Source organism: Salvelinus namaycush, chromosome 7 (assembly GCF_016432855.1).
Source record: "Salvelinus namaycush isolate Seneca chromosome 7, SaNama_1.0, whole genome shotgun sequence".
Lineage (NCBI taxonomy): Eukaryota > Metazoa > Chordata > Actinopteri > Salmoniformes > Salmonidae > Salvelinus > Salvelinus namaycush.
In genome coordinates this window covers 28,463,090-28,482,446 of record NC_052313.1, presented here as the reverse complement: position 1 = coordinate 28,482,446, position 19,357 = coordinate 28,463,090, and the positions used below count along the sequence as shown (strand labels likewise).

General features: G+C 42.8%; 1 protein-coding gene across 3 annotated transcripts in view; it reads right to left on the bottom strand.

The window, feature by feature from the left end:
- Nucleotides 1–6,910: 6,910 nt before the first annotated feature.
- The window catches only part of LOC120051173 (RNA-binding protein 33-like), a 58,374-nt gene continuing 45,927 nt past the window's right edge, over nucleotides 6,911–19,357 (bottom strand). For all 3 annotated transcript variants that reach the window (XM_038997893.1, XM_038997895.1, XM_038997894.1), the window contains exons 15-19: nucleotides 17,419–18,069; nucleotides 15,139–15,306; nucleotides 12,945–13,151; nucleotides 12,461–12,549; nucleotides 6,911–12,287 (exon numbers count right to left, since the gene is read on the bottom strand). In XM_038997893.1, coding sequence (XP_038853821.1) covers nucleotides 12,239–12,287; nucleotides 12,461–12,549; nucleotides 12,945–13,151; nucleotides 15,139–15,306; nucleotides 17,419–18,069 — 1,164 coding nt within the window. In that variant the 3' untranslated portion in view covers nucleotides 6,911–12,238. The remainder of the gene's footprint in view (nucleotides 12,288–12,460; nucleotides 12,550–12,944; nucleotides 13,152–15,138; nucleotides 15,307–17,418; nucleotides 18,070–19,357) is intronic.

Here is a 19,357-nt window from a genome sequence, read left to right as displayed (position 1 = left end):
AAATTAAATGTGAAGTTTAACGTATCGAGATAAAATTGCAGGAATTCCGCTCTGCTTTGAACTGCCTAATGTCTGCTTGTGAAATGTAGAGACCCTACGTCAAATTTAACGAGGTTAGCCTTTCGCAAATAACTTCTGAAAAACTTACAGACAGAACCGTGTTTGTTAGCCCTAAACCTGCTTGAAGACTCTGTGAGCAATTCCATTTACAGGAAACGTAGTTAAATCAAATATTTGCTCAATGAAGAGTTCACTGCCACATAATACACAAATGCCTAATACACAAATGCCTGTCCATTCAAGGAACAGCGACTGTTGCGCTAAGACAATGGCGCAGTATTCCAAGTCCTGCTGGATGCATGCCCACCAACGCATGGAATACGGTCTGTATTTACTTCACACATTATGGTCATACAACTGAAAGATAAGCTGGCAAATGATTAAGCTTATATTTACATTTGAGTAATTCAGCAGATGCTATTTTCCAGAGCGATGTGCCTTGCCTCAAGGGCACATCGACAGAGTTTTCTCTTGGTTGACACGGGCATCGTACCATAAACCTTTCGGTTACTGGCCCAGCGCTCTTACCCGCTAGGGTACTTGTCGGCCTAAATCTATTGAACGTCTGTGTTCTGGTCATCATGACCCATTCGATTATCGACACACATCAAATCTATGTGATTTTAACTCAACCAAGTGAAAACGGCGGCATCAAGTCAATCTGTTAACATGTAGAAGTGCGACACCATGTGGTTGAGGCACTTAACATGTTTCCTTACTCAAGAGCAAGAGGGGGACACAAGCATCAACACCCATGACTTAGGTTCTATCTAGGGTGCAATTGTCTGAACATTCTTTAATCTTCCAATTAAGAAGTGACTAGCCAAAATGGACCAGCAGCAATAATAGGAACACAACTTTTGGTCAATTGGTAGGATGTCCCAGACGACTATACTGTTGATGAGATTGCTGATGCTAAATGTTTCGTCGTGTTCTGTAAAAGGCTCTGGCTGGGAAAGTGGTGCAATGGTATTGGACACATAAAATATTCCATTTATTTGACACACAGTGCATTCGGAAAGTATTCAGACCTCTTGACTTTTTCCACATTTTGTTACATTACAGCCTTATTCTAAAATTGATTAAATACATTTTTTCACTCATCAATCTACACACAATACTCCATAATGACAAAGCAAAAACTGTTTTTATTTCAGAAAATGTATTAAAAATTAAAAACAGAAATACCTTATTTACATACATGTTCAGACCCTTTGCTATGAGAATCAAAATTGAGCTCAGGTGCATCCTGTTTCTATTTCTTATCCTTGAGATGTTTCTACAACTTGATTGGAGTCCACCTGTGGTAAATTCAAATGATTGGACATGATTTGGAAAGGCACACACCTGTCTATATAAGGTCCCACAGTTGACAGTGCATGTCAGAGCAAAAACCAAGCCATGAGGACGAAGGAATTGTCTGTAGAGCTCCGAGACAGGATTGTGTTGAGGCACAGCTCTTGGGAAGAGTACCAAAACATTTCTACAGCATAGAAGGTCCCCAAGAACACAATGGCCTCCATCATTCTTAAATGGAAGAAGATTGGAACCACCAAGACTCTTCCTAGAGCTGGCTGCCTGGCCAAACTGAGCAATCGGGGGAGAAGGTTCTTGGTCAGGGATGGTCGCTCTGACAGAGCTCCAGAGTTACTCTGTGGAGATGGGAGAACCTTCCAGAAAGACAACCATCTCTGCAGCACTCCACCAATCAGGCCTTTATGGTAGAGTGGCCAGATGTAAGCCACTCCTCACTAAAAGGAACACGACAGCCCGCTTGGAGTTTGCCAAAAGGCACCTAAAGGACTCTCAGACCATTAGAAACAAGATTCTCTGGTCTGATGAAACCAATATTGAACTCTTTGGCCTGAATGTCAAGCGTCACATCTAAAGAAAAACTGGCACCATCCCTACGGTGAAGCATGGTTGTGGCAGCATCATGCGGTGGTGATGTTTTTAAGCGGCAGGGACTGGGAGACTAGTCAGGATGGAGGGAAAGATGGAACGGTGCAAAGTACAGCAAGAACCTTGATGAAAACCTGCTCCAGAGCGCACACAGCCAAGACAACGCAGGAGTGGCTTCGGGACAAGTCTTTGAATGGCCCAGCCACTCAAGGACAAAAAAAAGAATAAGGCTGTAACGTAACAAAATGTGGAAAAAGTCAAGGGGTCTGAATACTTTCCAAAAGGACTGTATACATCAAATACACACCCCAGGTAAAAGGTAGTTAACACTTTACATGAAGGGGGTATGCATAAGGCATTTATAACACCTTTATGTATGTTGCAGTAGCATTCATAACACATTTATTCATTCATAAGTGGTCTTCAAAATAAAACTCAGTTTTGATTCTAATACAAAAAGTTATGTTAGTAGAAAAATCTGGTGGGAGTAAGCCAAATGGTTATTGGTGTTACTGGTTGGGTGGGTTAAAGCCTGGGTCTTCTGCGCACCACAATGGCAGCTAAAGTCTAGGGCTAAGCATTCGTTTGTGGATCTAGTACAAGTCTTCAGGTCTCAGTTAAGATTGCTTAGCACCACATTTCAATGACAAACAATTGCTCAGGCATCCAGTTCAATAGTATAAAAAATCTTTCAAATACAGTGAGCTTTCCCATGAGCCTGCCTGAAGTGCCAGATGGTCAGGTGGGGTTTTCACTTTTGGGACTATTCCATTGGGCCAGGCAAGCTCAATCAAGCACAGCTAGCTTGTATATTTAAATATTTACACTGAACAAAAATATAAACACAACATGTAAAGTGTTGGTCCAATGTTTCATGAGCTGAAATTAAAGATCCTCGAAATGTTTCATACACACAAAAAGCTATTTAGCTCAGATTTTGTGCACAAATGTGTTCACATCCCTGTTAGTGAGCATTTCTCCTTTGCCAAGATAATCCATCCACCTGACAGGTGTGGCATATCAAGATGCTGATTAAACAGCATGATCATTACACAAGTGCACCTTGTGCTGGAGACAATAAAAGGCCACTCTAAAATGTGCAGTTTTGTCACACAACACAATGCCACAGATGTCAAGTTTTGAGGGAGCGTGCAATTGGCATACTGACTGCAGGAATGTCCACAAGAAGTTTTGCCAGAGAAGTAATTGTACATTTCTCTACCATAAGCCGCCTCCAACGTTGTTTTAGAGAATTTGGCAGTATGTCCAACCGGCCTCACAACAGCAGACCACGTGTAACCACGCCAGCCCAGGACCTCCACATCCGGCTTCTTCACCTACGGGATCGTCTGAGACCAGCCACCAGGACAGCTGATGAAACTGTGGGTTTGCACAACTGAAGAATTTCAGCAAAAACTGTCAGAAACCATCTCAGGGAAGCTCATCTGCATGCATAAGCTACAGACAACGAACACAATTGCATTTTATTGATGGCAATTTATATGCACTAAGATATCGTGACGAGATCCTGAAGCCTAATATCGTGCCATTCAACCGCCGCCATGCCCTGATAATGAACAGCCCCCATGTCGCAAGGATCTGTTCACAATTCCTGGAAGCTGAAAAGTTCTTCCATGGCCTGCATACTCACCATACTTGTCACCATTGAGTATGTTTGGGATGCTCTGGATCTACGTGTACGACAGTGTGTTCCAGTTCCCGTCAATATCCACCAGCTTCGCACAGCCACAATCAACAGCCTGATCAACTCTATGTGAAGGAAATGTGTCACGCTGCATGAGGCAAATGGTGGTCACACCAGATACTGACTGGTTTTCTGATCCACACCCCTTAGTTTAAAAAAAAGGTATCTATGACTATATTCCCAGTCATATGACATCCATAGATTAGGGCCGAATTCATTTATTTCAATTGACTGATTTCCTTATATGAACTGTAAGTCACTAAAATCTTTGACATGTTTGTATGTTGTTTATTTTTTTGTTTAGTGTATTTAAAAGATACACCCAGCGCTGGTGCCCTCCCCTACAGCCATTGTGGCCTTTAGCAATTCATTTAACCCTCAAAACTGTTACAAGGGTAATGCCCTTAAGGCTGACCTTGTGCTTCTCCCAACATGCTGGGTGAATAGTTTCTCAGAAGGTTGGGTACTGTGACACTAAGAACACACATTTCAGTTGTAAAATGGATGAATCGAGTTTAATTTGAGGGGACTCATTTTGAATACTCCTTATAAATGATGTTGAATTCACGTGTTATGAATGATACTGCAACATTCAACGGTTTTATGTATACCCCCTTCATATAGTGTGTTGTCGAAAGGTAAACAAGGAATGATGACTTTCAGAGGCCGACCGATCACAAATACTAAGACTTAGGCTTCACTCTCTTGAATAGATTGCGGTAGGATTATTGACCTATTATATGAACGAACTGTGATAAAAAGGTCTACAGAGCCAAGGTATGGTTGAAGGTTGGTCAATGTTTAATGCTGAACTACTGAGTAGCTCTCTACATCTTATACTGAGCAGAGTGTAAGAGCAAACGAAGACTAGAAGTACAGAGTAAATTCCCCCCCCCCCCCCCCCCCCCCCCAAGTCTCAAAAAGAGGTAGGGCCACTGCAAGGTTTCTGAAGTCTGAACACTGTTGCAACACGACTAGGAATTCCACTTCCTTCTCTAGAGTCACCTACATTGTGTATTGTTGTTGATATTGTGAGGTGGAAACTTGGGAGACAAAGCGGCACGTCTCCTCCAGAGCGTTGACCTTGGGTCTCTGGCAGATACAAAAGCGGCTGAGAGAAAGCATTCCGCAGAGCAGGTAAATAAAGCTCTCGCTAATCCCTGTGGGGGCCTCATGTTTGACTTCTGCAGTTTGAACAACCATTTCAACAATCGGGGACATTTGCAAACATGAGTAGTCATCTGGCATTTTGAAAAACACAAATTGGTTTCTTAGCGGGTCACGTTGAAAATGGAAGTTTGCATCATTTATTTGGTGTAAACTTTTGATGTATTGCATCTGCTGTCACCAACAACAAGTAGGTGTGTCTGCAACACTGTAACTGGTTGGTAGTAAGATGGAAAAAGCAACACAGGCTCTTCCTCAAAGAGCACATGTGCATGAGTACATAACTCCAAATGTTCAAAGCAATTTACAGTTGAAGTCAGAAGTTTACATACACTTAGGTTGGAGTCATAAAAACTCATTTAACTACTGCACAAATTTCTTGTTAACAAACTATAGTTTTGGCAAGTCAGTTAGGACATCTACTTTGTGCATGACATGTAATTTTTCCAACAACTGTTTACAGATTATTTCACTTATAATTCACTGTATCACAATTCCAGTGGGTCAGAAGTTTACATACACTAAGTTGACTGCCTTTAAACAGCTTAGAAAATTCCAGAAAATGATGTTATTGATATAGAAGCTTCTGATAGGCTAATTGACATAATTTGAGTCATTGGGAGTACCACCTGTGGATGTATGTCAAGGCCGACCTTCAAACTCTGTCCCTTTGCTTGACATCATGGGAAAATCAAAAGAAATCAACCAAGACCTCAGGAAAAAAAATGGTGGACCTCCACAAGTCTGGTTCATCCTTGGGAGCAATTTCCAAACACCTGAAGGTACCACGTTCATCTGTACAAACAATAGTACGCAAGTATAAACACCACGGGACCACGCAGCTGTCATACCGCTCAGGAAGGAGATGCGTTCTGCCTCCTAGAGATAAACGTACTTTGGTGCAAAAAGTGCAAATCAATCCCAGAACAGCAGCAAAAGACCTTGTGAAGATGCTGGAGGAAACAGGTACAAAGGTATCTGTAAAACGAGTCCTATATCGACATAACCTGAAAGGCCGCTCAGCAAGGAAGAAGCCACTGCTCCAAAACCTCCATAAAAAAGCCAGACTATGATTTGCAACTGCACATGGGGACAAAGATCGTACTTTTTTGAGAAATGTCCTCTGGTCTGATGAAACAAAAATAGAACTGTTTGGCCATAATGACCATCGTTATGTTTGGAGGAAAAATGGGGATGCGTGCAAGCCGAAAAACACCATCTCAACCGTGAAGCACGAGGGTGGCAGCATCATGTTGTGGGGTGCTTTGCTGCTTGAGGGACTGGTGCACTTCACAAAATAGATGGCGTCATGAGGCAGGAAATTATGTGGATATATTGAAGCAACATCTCAAGACATCAGTCAGGAAGTTAAAGCTTGGTCGCAAATGGGTCTTCCATATGGACAATGACCCCAAGCATACTTCCAAAGTTGTGGCAAAATGGCTTTAGGACAACAAAGTCAAGATATTGGAGTGGCCATCACAAAGCCCTGACCTCAATCCTATAGAAAATGTGTGGGCAGGACTGAAAAAGCGTGTGCGAGCAAGGAGGCCTATAATCCTGACTCAGTTACACCAGCTCTGTCAGGAGGAACGGGGCAAAATTCACCCAACTTATTGTGGGAAGCTTGTGGAAGGCTACATTTGACCCAAGTTAAACAATTTAAAGGCAATTCTACAAAATACTAATTGAGTGTATGTAAACTTCTGACCCACTGGGAATGTGATGAAATAAATAAAAGCTGAAATAAATAACTACTATTATTCTGACATTCTTAAAATAAAGTGGTGATCCTAACTGACCTAAGGCAGGGAATTTTAACTAGGAAAAACAGAGTTTAAATGTATTTGGCTAAGGTGTATGTAAACTTCCGACTTTAACTGTACATAGGCATACTTTTATTATCGTAAGAATGACTTGAGCATAATTTGTTTCTACCTATAGTTAGCGCGTCATACTAGGCATCAATCGCACTGCGATATTTCACCTGGTTAAATAAAGGTGAAATACTTTTTTTTTTTTTTTTATCAATCGCACTTCTTTTAATTTCAAAGTTAATTAAAGAAAACCAAAAGACAAAATACATTGGTGTTTATTTAGGTATGGAATCACTTAATTATTCAACAATGCACATTGTATCTTGTATATTTTGTAAAAATAATAGCATATTTCAACATGTTGCATCTCAGTTTACAAAGGCATCTCAAGCAAACATTTCACAGACAAACACTGACATTCTTGAACAACGTTGGTTTGTACAATCTTGATTGATCAACATTTCTTTCAACACAAATGTGAAACATACATTTTGGTATATTTTCAACAATTCAAGTCAGTTTTTTCAGTGCTTGACAATATCACACCGTACACGGTATAAGAAATCAGTGGTGTCTTTTTTATGATCCAACCAAACATTTGAATGCCGAGCATAGCTGGCATGACTTGGGTGGAGTGGAAGCGTGTGGCTTTAAGCGTGTCTGATCTGTGAACCCGGGTGTCGTCACAGAGATGTTAACCTCCATCCATTGGGCTAACAAACAAAGGTAATCCAGGCAGGGCCCCTGCTTGATACAGAGGGTTAAGAGCAGCAACAACCACAATAACAACACACCTCAACTGAGTCAATGCCAACCTTGGAGGTTGGGAGGATAGGGTTACAGGAAAAGGGGTTGATGGAAGAAGCGCAAGTCTGGCCAATTGGGTTTGAGGCCCAAAACCATGCTGCAAAATCAACTGAATTATCAAGAGGAAAAAGTAGTCCATCGTGTTCTCACAGGACCTGCAAACAACCAAACCGTGTTAGCATTGAGGCAAGGCGCCAGTCCACGGGATCACACCTAAAAATAAAAAAAAGAAGAAGAGGAAAGGAGTCAACTATGGATATTCAGCCGTGGTCCTGCAAAAAAAACAACGCGCTTCTGGAGCCCATCCAATACACCTAAGTGAAGAATAAGAAACGTTAGTAGTTTCAAAGTTCGGAAATCTTTTAAACGTCAGGCGCGTCTTCAACCCAACGGCCACGCTAACATTTTAAGCAGCACGTACAGTAGTTGTATCTTAGAAAACCATTGACATTTAAGATAAAATAATCAATAGCAAACAATTAGATGATGTGAGCAGATCAGTCAAATCAGTAGATGTAGCATCCTGTTTAAAACCTAAATTAGTGCAGCTTTCCCCCAAAAAATCATCAACATTAAAACAGCTAAAGTGGAGTGCTCCAAACCTGATGACACAAAAAGCACAACGTTCATCATAAAGTACATGCAAGTACAACGGCAATAAACACCTTAGAAACAAGGTACAAAAATAGGTCCAATATGAACCTGGTTCTCTGTTACAAGACATAACCTTCATGTCTTTTACTAATGCGACTTAAATGGCATTGCCAATACTTTTCAAATCCATAGGATTCAAATTTAAATTCAACACAAAAAACATTGAACAACGTGCAAAGAAGCAGCCAGTTCAAACATCTAACATAACAAAATAAAACCTCAGTCAGTGGAGTCAGAGAAAGCACAAAACGGGAACAGTGACAAAACAAAACTTAAAAATTGGACTCGATTGTAACATGTAGCCCCTTTATGACTTTCCAAGGAGTACAGGAAACCGCTAGGTAACACATGCGTCTTCCTCTGCTCCTTATGCTGACAGCTAATACTATGGCATCTCAAATAATTCATTATCAGTGCTGTGTGTTGGGGAGGATGGGGGTAATTAAATGTAAACTATGAATATATACACTATGAATAAAGATACTCAAATACTTAACAAAAAAAGAAGAAGATTCATTGCCAGAAATAATGGCAGATCGTACCCAATTACCATGTAATGGAACTATGTAGCCTACATTAAAACTATGTAGCCTACATTCAAACTATGTAGCCTACATTCAAAAGCACAAGTTACCTAATCTTACTCATACACCTAGTTCCCAAGTTGAATTGGGCAACAGGAAATTGTTAAAGGATTTGGTGAAACAACACAGGGAGGGGAGTCAGTATACTGGAAGAGACAATAACCAGGGAGGATAAAAACTAACCAATACCTTAAGAAAAATATTAAATTACAATGAATGACAGCTGGCATCCGAATTGAGCTACCTCACCGTAAAGACAAATAGACATGAGACACACAAAGTTGCGGGCTAGAATAGTTCAATCGGCTTCACATAACCATATTTTCATGGTATATATAGGCCATATTTTATTTTCCCTTTAAAACGTCTTCAAATATCTACAAACAGAAACAGGGTCCAGGCTCTCAAGTTTTTGTTCTACATACAAATGAAACATGTAGAATAATGAAAGTCTGGACACACACACACACACACATATCTATATCTACATATAGATGTATATATAAAAATAAAAAGGTTAACTTGATACAACAAAGCACATAATGAGAACTCAAAAAGTTTGGAAAAGTGATAAACATTCAGTGACAGTTATAATTGTTTGATGTTATGTACATGACTACTAATACACTGACAATGGTTGCCCCCACACCTTCCCAAATGGAACAGGTACTGGCACTAAATTATACTAAATCATGGAATTATACCGCAACTGTTTTATTCTCATCTCTTATTATAGGAGGTTGGTCACTTTTGGAAGCAAAATAAAATAAAAACCTAACCAAGCCTTGATCCAGCAATACTGAAAGGTACTATGTTGTCCACTGATACAAATATGCATTTGTTGCACCAGATACCAGGTTTTAGTAAACCTGAAATCCATCATTAATAAATAAAATGCACCATGATAAAAAAAAAAAAATGATGTATGTATGTATGCATGCATGCGTGTGCATGTGTGTGTGTATACGTTCATTATCTAGATAATCACTCAGTATAGAATGAGTTTGTAAATTAGTTTTTTAAGTAAAAAAATCAAGTATGAGATTTCCTTTTGCAGCTTGGTGTTCTAATCAAAATTCTAAACAACAAAAACATAGATTGGCAAAACATAGATGTGGCCTAATGCAAAAACCACAAACCAGTATCCTTGTTTTACTATTGAGTCAAAGTAAAATGTATTATTAAATTAAAGTTTACTATTAAATTAAAAGTTCTAGCTCAGGTTAGAGTTCTATATGATCAGAAACAAAACTAAACTTCCAACTGTTTCTAAATGACCCATATCAAAAATCTTCTGAACGTACCGGCCAACAATAATCATATCAGCAATCCAATACTGAATCTAAATTTATGGCAACTAAAACACATCTGCTGCAATGTAGAAATTGTACCCTGCAAAAATTGGACGCCTCAAAAAGTTTTTTCTCCAATCAATCTTTAAAAGATTTTGTTGACAGACTATAAAACTACCAACCATACTCAGCATTTGAATCATTATACCAATGTAGCATGACAATCATAAACCCAGTGTTTCCCCTGTATTCATTTCACAGCGGCGCACTGGTGCTGCTAAATTGTTGCCGCCACACCAAATATATATTTCAAAAAGTGGAATGGAAAAATGTTTTGTGTAAACTTAAATGACAAAAACCAGACAAAGTACTTAGAAATTATAATTTAAATATATTTTTTAATAATATAATCTTTGAGAACTAGAAATCCACAAAATTAAGGCTAGACAGTATATATTTAAAATGTTTGATTCGCCCTATGAATTTATGAGTATTTTTGGCCTGGCTGGATTACCCATCGGGCACATACCCATGGGCCCCGATTGGTGTACCCATTGCTTTTGTTATAATGTGTGAGCATAACACAGCCATGGCAAAAAGCAATACATAGAATTGCAGGAAATTTAGCTGAGAAACAGTACATTTGTCTCCCCACCGACAATTCTGGATCGAATTAAGCTGCGCCAACGGGCTGACAACGCCAATGATCACGCCCCCCCCCAACACGAACACCAGATAAACCCCTTTATGATCCTTGCCTGACCCCCCCACCCCCCTTCTGCGACAGTTGCCACCACTGCTAAAACAAATTCTAAGGGAAACACTGATAAACCTTTAAAATGGAACTGTAATGACAATTTACTATGGAGCGAACACACCCACTAAACCTGACATGTACCAATCAAATCAGAATATGCCAACAATATACAAAACTAAAGTTGAGCGCATCCCAAAAATGTCAATAAAGTCTAAAACGGATTCCGAGATCACACAAGCGTAGAAGCCCTATTCATGTTTACCCAGTTAAAAGACAAAACTAACGGCTCCCTATTAAAGTACACCTTTTTCCAATGATCAAGTAACGCTAACGGTCAAAATGGACACACTAGCATCATAAGGACAATTAAACCAGTCTTTCCGCGTAACATCAATGAACTTTAATGTAGAGAAAACCTAACAAACACACACTATTTATCCATGTCATCCAGCCTAGTATTCCTCCAGAAGTGAAAGGTGACGACATGGTGGCCAGGCAAAACGGCTTTCTTGAACAGAACTGTGAAATTGTGTTAGGAATAGGCTAAGAACGTCCTATATTTTGCATGGCTAATCAATCTAAATTCTATTTGAATAAAACTCGTTGGAATCGTTACCTGATGCAAGTACAAGTTTGAATCACCATAATCATACCCTCAAACCAGATTTTTTTTATTTAAATGGCTTAAATTCTCCACTAGGCTGTGCCATTTACTCAGAAATGAAACACTACTTGAGGAAGGGCTCTACCCAAAAAGTCAACCCATCGCATCCAAACCACAATAATTATGAAATGCTGCCATCTGTAGAAGGAAAATGGCACTGCCAGAAAGGAAACTATGTAGTGGCAAGCTTCGCACCAATTCTACACCTGTTTCTTTCAGTCAAGACCTACATCAGCAGCTTGCCTTGAATCAAAAACACCTGTTCAGAAAATGTGTAAAATCTCCAGGTACAAGTTAAATCTCCTAAAATCTTTTCCCTAATCGTTGATATAGATGGTGTTCACAACTGAGCTGAGGATGGGAGCAACCATTATCCAGTGTCAACCACTACTTCTTGTTGTCGTTAGTGCCCGATGCACAAACCTTTTACTCAAACCTTTTTTCATCTCAGATTTCTTCTGTCAAAGTTTGAAAAATAACAGACTATCCAGCATCTTCCCTCTAGTCACGTCTGTCCAAGTGTCCAGACCAGCGACCGTAAACATATTTGTCATATGAAACCGGCATTGAACCTCCCCCTTAACGGCAATTCAAACATGAGCAAAACATGCTGCTTTGTGTTGACGTTTTCCTCAGTAGATAGTCAGCAGGCAAGGCGGTCGGGGGTGCTTGTTGTGAGGAGGATGAGGGTGCTGTGTAGGTTCTTTGTGTTCCATAGGGCTGTGGTTACATATAGCTGAAGGAGCTGTACACCGGAGCCTCCAAGCCACATGAGCGTCAGGCGTGACGTCCTGCACTGGGCACTCGCCGCCACCCTCTACCGCGCGCTTCAGACATCAATCAGTGACACATCAATATGGGACAAATCTATCATATGCCTGTGTGGTTCCAAAAGAAAGATGCATCGATGAGTAAGCGTTCTAATTTGGTGTTAGGTGTAAGCCCTTTTCATAATGATAGATTTTTTTTGGGGGGGGGACTATATTTTCAGAGTAGTGACAGAGGATTGTGGGTTTTAAATAGTGAGAGTGAAACAAAGTGGTGTATTTACCTGTTGAAGCTGACTTGGAAACTCAAGGCATGCTGGGGATTGTGAAATTTGGCAATGGCTTTCCTCTGCTGGGGCAGCATTTTGAACATCTGCGGCAGCATAAGCAGAACAAGGGGAGAGCAGGCGTGTTTAGAACTGAGCAGTTGCTGCTACCCCCATCGCAAGCTTCTCTCATCCACAAGAGGGAGCAGGGGTGGATGGGGGAGGCAGGTGTGGTTATATTACATTCTGTAGCTAGAGGGTGCTAGCAGACCACAATCGGATCCACCAATATGAGCGGGAGCATAGAAGACTTTCTACCGGTGGAGCAGAGAAGCATGGAGGGAGAGTAGGGTAAGCGTCCCAAATGGCACCCTAGAGTGCCCTACTTCAAAAAATACATATAAAAAATAATAATATATATAGCATTTTTTATTTAAAGTAGAGCACTCTAGGATGCCATTTGAGACGCAAATACAGATGGAGACAAGGAAAGAAGGCCTACCTGGATGGGGCCGATTGAGTTGAGCAAGTTTCGGAGCTGCGCGTCAGTGGTGGATGTGGAGAGGCCGTCTATGGACACAGTGCAGGCCTGGCTGTCCCCTGCCCCTCTCTGGCTCTGTCTGGTAGGAATCAGGCGCCCACGGCCCAGCTGACTCGCCCCTCCCGCTCCCGCTGCCCCTCTGGCTCTGCCACACCCCGGGACAACCACCTGCACCAGGCAGGGAGGAAAGAAAGGGGGAGGGGGGAAAGAGAGGAAACTGCTTGAACCTCTTATGTGGTGTGGCAACGAGATGCGTGATATCTACAGTGCATTCAGAAAGTATTCAGACCCCTTGACTTTTTCCACAATTACATTAGACTTATTCTAAAATTGATTAAATTGTTTTTATTCCTCATCAATCTACTCACACAATACCACATAATGACAAAGCAAAAACAGTTTAGAAATCTTAGCAAATTTATAAAGAATAAGAATTTACATAAGTATTCAGACCCTTTACTCAGTACTTTGTTGAAGCACCTTTGGCAGCGATTACAGCCTCAAGCCTTCTTTGGTATGATGCTACAAGCTTGGCACACCTGTATTCTTCTCTGCGTATCATCTCAAGCTCTGTCAGGTAGGACGAGAGTGTCTTTGCACAGCTATTTCCAGGTTTTTCCAGAGATGTTCGATTGGGTTCAAGTCCGGGCCCTGTCAGAGTGACAATCGGGTTCTTGGTCACTTCCCTGAACAAGGCCCTTCTCCCCGATTGCTCAGTTTGGCCGGGCGGCCAGCTCTAGGAAGAGGCTTGGTGGTTTCAAACTTCTTTCATTTAGGAATGATGGAGGCCACTGTGTTCTTGGGGACCTTCAATGCTGCAGAAATGTTTTGGTACCCTTCCCCAGATCTGTGCCTCGATACAATCTTGTCTTGGAGCTCTACGGACAATTCCTTCAACCTCATGGCTTGGTTTTTTTCTCTAACATGCACTATCAACTGTGGGACCTTATATAGACAATCATGTCCAATCAATTGAATTTACCACAGGTGGACTCCAATCAAGTTGTAGAAACATCAAGGATGATCAATGGAAACAAGATGCACCTGAGCTCAACTTCAAGTCTCATAGCAAAGGGTCTGAATATTCCTGTTTTTCTTTCTTATAAATGAGCAAAAATGTCTAAAAACATGTTTCCGCTATGTCATCATGGGGTATTGTGTGTAGATTAATGAGGAAAAAACTATTTAATCAATTTTAGGATAAGGCTGTAACGTAACAAAATGTGGAAAAAGTCTGAATACACTGTACATTTACGTCCTTTAGCAGTCTTATCCAGAGAGACTTACATCTACCAGGGTCTACTGTTTTTCAGCATTAGTAAAAATTCAAAAACCTGCTGTTTTTTTCTCCTCCATTTTCTCATAAACATCTCCGGGCCGCTGAGCTGGTGCTTTTGCTTGATTGACTTATTATATTTCTACATACAGCGTCAACGTCAAAACATGACTTCTGCCTGCGCGCATCTGTTGCATCTTCTTCATACGAGAGCGAGCGAGCGAGGGAGTGGTGTGTCCGTTCGTCAGCCGCCGCGGCGGAAAGGGGGAGCGAACCCAGAGTACAAAGAAGGAGAGAGCCAGCCAACCAGGCGTCATGGTGGCTGCCTTTCCCTGTCAGTGTCGCCGAGCCAAGAGCGTCCGTCCCGTCCGCCGAGACGGCGGGCTGGTGACAAGCGTGCAGAGAGGCCAGGGGACCCCGTGTAGCAGTCGTGTCACACTGACTCTCAGCTTGTCAACATTACTACACCTGGCATACTGTCCTGTCTTAAGTTATTACCAGACCTGCTCCAAATGGTACAGCTACTAACAAACAGCAGGGGAACGCCAGAGGCATGAAAAACATAGCGAATAGCAATGTATTAAGAGAGGATTTTCTTACATCTATATTTAAAAGATGAAAGTTCTAGGTAGCGTTCCTGTCAAAAATACACCTGCCCTTAATATGACAGTACTGGCTGGTGGACAAAAAAAACATTTTTAGGCCCTGGTAAGTAACGCTATAGCATGTTAGCTCGGCCCTGTTTAGAGTCCACTGGTTCCATCCCAAATGGCACCTCAAATGGCTATGTAGGGAATAAGGTGCCATTTGGGACACATACACTGTTTTTTTGTGTAGTGCTCGTAATGGTGATAGGTATGAGTAGATATAACAACCTACCCTGTTGCCCATGCCCCCTCTGCCCCCCTGTGTGACCAGGCCCTGTATGGGTTGTCCTCCGGGGGGGCTGGCCAGGGTTACCTTCCTCACTGGGCCCTGGCGGAGCTGGGGGGCTGGCTTGGTGGCCTGCTGCTGGATTGGGGCGCTGGCACCACTCACATCTCCTCCCTAGAGATCACACAGTACAGGCAAAGTAAATAGACTGCAGGGTTGTGTCCTAAATGGCACCCTATTCCCGTTATAGTGCACTACTTTTGACCAGAGTCCCATTGGGGGGCTCTGGTCAAAAGTAGTGCACTTTGTATGGAATAGGGTGCCAACGTAGTGCACTATCGCAGGCCATAGAGTGCCATTTGGGGCGCATACGCCGACCAACAGACTTTCGACTCATTTCTCGATTTTAACTGTTACACAGTGTGGTCTGGATGGAGTCCCTCGATTGGATCCAAGGGCCTGGCGACGCAGAGAACACAAGACCGGTCACGGATTCCAGACATCAAATCGAACATCAAAACGGTTGAAAAAGGTCCTGTTGAAATGCGCCCTTCAGCAATATCTGAAGCCAGTCTGGCTTTCCTGTTCTCACACCACAATACCCATGAAGACATTAGCTTTGCGGCGGAGCGCTGTGGGCCTCATGCTGAGAATGGATCCAACATGGTTACGCTCTCGTTATTAAATAGTTACAGATAGCTAGGGCCGTACAGCCTACACACATACACACCCACACGCGGAAAGAGATGAAGGCTGTCTCTTCTCTCCTCCTCCTCCTCTTAATGTGACAGATCAATACAAGGAAAAGAGAGAAAGACAGCAGTGCTATCTGACTTTGACCGGTCTCCTGCCGTCATCCCACAGTAAATGGATTAATCCTCCTATAGAAATCTACAGCTGCTGATTGCACCCATCAGATGCTAAGCTGCATTACACCCGAGTGACACCGGCTTCACATGTTCCCCGTCCCTTTACCCCACCCCGTCTCCTCCCCACCCCCCTGGCTTTTGTAGCGCATGTTGCATTGTAGGGCCCTATTCTGCCTGATTAAACCCCCCCCCCCCCCCCCTTATCTGCACTGCCTAAGCTATACAAATCCAATTCCCTCAAAAGTGGCGACTCTTTCTTACACAGGTATTATGGCGCAGAGCCGCCCTGCTAAGGGAAGATTAATTGACGCGAGTCGTGGGTTGACGTTTCTATGGCTCACACACCTGAGAGGCGGCTGCTGGAGAGAGGGAGGGAGGGAGCGAGATAACATTGTCAGGCTGCCGATGACAGCGGAACAATGTGTGGCGGAGGAGAGAGCATCTGGAGAATCTGCTTTTTCAGCACAGCTATGGGCTTCCTCTCTCCCTCGGAGATGCGGCACTTCAGATAGCTAGGAACAGGTTTCTATTAACGTGGCTGACACTCCGTTATCTTCATTTAGGGCAGCAGAGAGAGAGCCTGTGATGCAGCCTTTACAGCCTTATCCTCTGGGATGTGAGCAAAGCAGCTTACTCCAAAATACATCACATCTCACAACTGCCTCAACGACAGATACGAATGTTTATACACAAAGCCTTTTCCAATTTACAACCGTGATTAATTCATAATTAAGGCGTCAGTAGTGATTTGAACCAACAAGAATAAAATGATCCAACGCTGACAAAGGAGGGATTTCTGAATCTGGACCGAGTTGGCTCATAACCGTCTTGCCTGTTTTACACTTAAAGTTCCCCCGTCTAGATCTTTTAAAAACAATATGGGTATGCCTTCAAAAAGGACAAACACCAACCTTTAAGAGCAGTGGTGTCTCAAACACCAATTACATTTAATAAATGTCAGAGAAATGCCAGACAGTTCACATTAATGACTGGTTTCTATTAGTATTTTAAAGCTAAGATGAGTGTGGAAGCGCCTCATCTTCAATACCACCACAAAAACAAAGGAAATGGGACACTTTATGGATACATCTTGCCAAAATGAGAGCCATATGGCATTCCAAATAGGTTACAAAACATGTGGTCCTAGTGAGTGGGTGACCTTTAAAAGTATCTGGAAATTCTTACGTTGAATTCACTTTCAAGGAAACAATAGAGGGCACCGAACGAACTGCAGGACAAAGGCAAAACGAAACAAAGATGCTGTTTATTTAGGATTGCAAAATTCTGGTACATTTTCCCCAAATTCCCAGGTTTTCCAGGATTTCCTGTTTATTCCCTCCGGATTCCGTAATTCTCCTGGAATTTTGCAACCCTATGTCTGTCAGTCCAAAAGCAAATCACCAAACCAGGAACTCACCCCTCCTAGAAGCTTGACCACTCTAACTTTCTGTGGGACTTGTGGGCCCGCTCCGTCTCCACTGTTGGCTCGCTGCATCACAGTTCTCTTCACCCCTGATTTAGGCCCCAGAGACTGGGCCTGGCCTGAACCCAGAGCCGCCATCGGGACTCCCTGAATGGGCATGTTCCCCATGAGAGGGGCCCCACCTGGTCTGATAGGGTTCAGCTGGGTAACGTGTTGCTGTTGCCACTGTGCCTGCTGGTGAGGGTTGGGACCAGGGCCCCCGGGGCAGGTGTTACGTCCCTGCTGGCCGCCCTGCCAGCCTGGAGCCGGGGCTTGCTCACCCTTGGTCAGGCGGGTCTTGACGTTCTGGCGGAGTGCGGGGGGCGTCTGTGGGGTGCCGTTGGGAGGGAAGGCAGAAGTGCCTTGCTGGGGCTGTTGAGGTTTAGGAGGAAACTGACGCTGCAGTTGTTGTTGGTGGTGTTGCGGCTGTTGTTGTTGTTGTGGTGGGTCACCCTGGCCGTTGATGCGTTCCAGTAGCTCCTTCTTGCGGACGCTTGCCTGCATCTGCCTCCTCATCTCCTTCCTCTTCAGGATCTCTTCCCGGAGACGCTTCTGCTCCTCGATCTTCAGACGGTACTGCCGCGTCTCCTCGTCCTCATCCGGATCCTACAACAAATCGAACAATATGAGAAACATCACAAAGACACAAACTCACAATGTGCTAGTAACACAGGCTTGCTTCCCCAATGGAACCCTATTCTCTATATAGTGCACTACTTTTGACCAGAGCCCAATGGGCCCTCAGACTACTGATGGGGAAAGAAATCGATAGTTTCATATCGGGATATTATTTTTGCCGATATAGCGTATCTTTCCGACAATATTGCATTATTATTTTTGCGCTAGCTTGCTGTACCTGCACCAAAACTCCAGTGTTTATCCTTCATAGCTTGCTCTTTTTAAATAGGGAGCCCATTTTGTTTTCAGCACTTTAATTTCCACGATTGATCAAAACTGGTTTTCTCATGGCTCTCTCTTGTCCCTCTGCAGCACCCTTTTACACTCAGAACAGCCTCAATTCATTGGGGCATGGACTCTACAAGGTGTCAAAAGCATTCTATAAGGATGCTGGCCCATGTTGACTCCAATGCTTCCCACAGTTGTGTCAAGTTGGCTGGATGTCCTTTGGATGGTGGTCTATTCATGACACACACAGGAAACTGTTGAGCGTGGAAAAACCCAGCAGCGTTTCAGTTGTTGACACACTCAAACCGGTATGCCTGGCACCTACTACCATCCCCCGTTCAAAAGGCACTTAGATCTTTGTCTTGCCCATTCACCCTCTGAATGGCACACAATCCATGCCTCAAGGATTTAAAAAATCCATCTTTAACCGATCTCCTCCCCTTCATCTACACTGACTGAAGTGGATTTAACAGGTGACATCAATAAGGGATTACAACTTTCATCTGGTCATTCTGTCATGGAAAGAGCAGATGTTCCTAAAGTTTTGTACCCTCAGTGAATACATAGAATTGTGATAATAGCAATACACAATCGTATTGTGAGGTCCCTGGCAATTCCCAGCCCTGCCTCACACTATTCCCATTATAGTGCACTACTTCTGACCAGCGCTCGTTAAAAGCAGTGCACTATAGGGAATAGGGTGCCATTTGAGACGCAACCACAGAGTTACAGTGTTTACCATTGGAACCGTCTAAATTGGTGTGACATTCACAGTAGCAATGAAAAGCGATATCCCCCCCAGAGAAATATACCACGATGGTATTGATTAATTTTCTAATGGACTCCTCTGTGAACGAGTCTCATCTCATTTCTAACCTTATGATCGGGCCATTAAATAAATAGAACTACCCCACTTAGGATCACGGCGGGCTTCGCTCGGCTTATCTCAGGTTACTGAAAATTACAGGCACACCGTCTGTCAAAATAA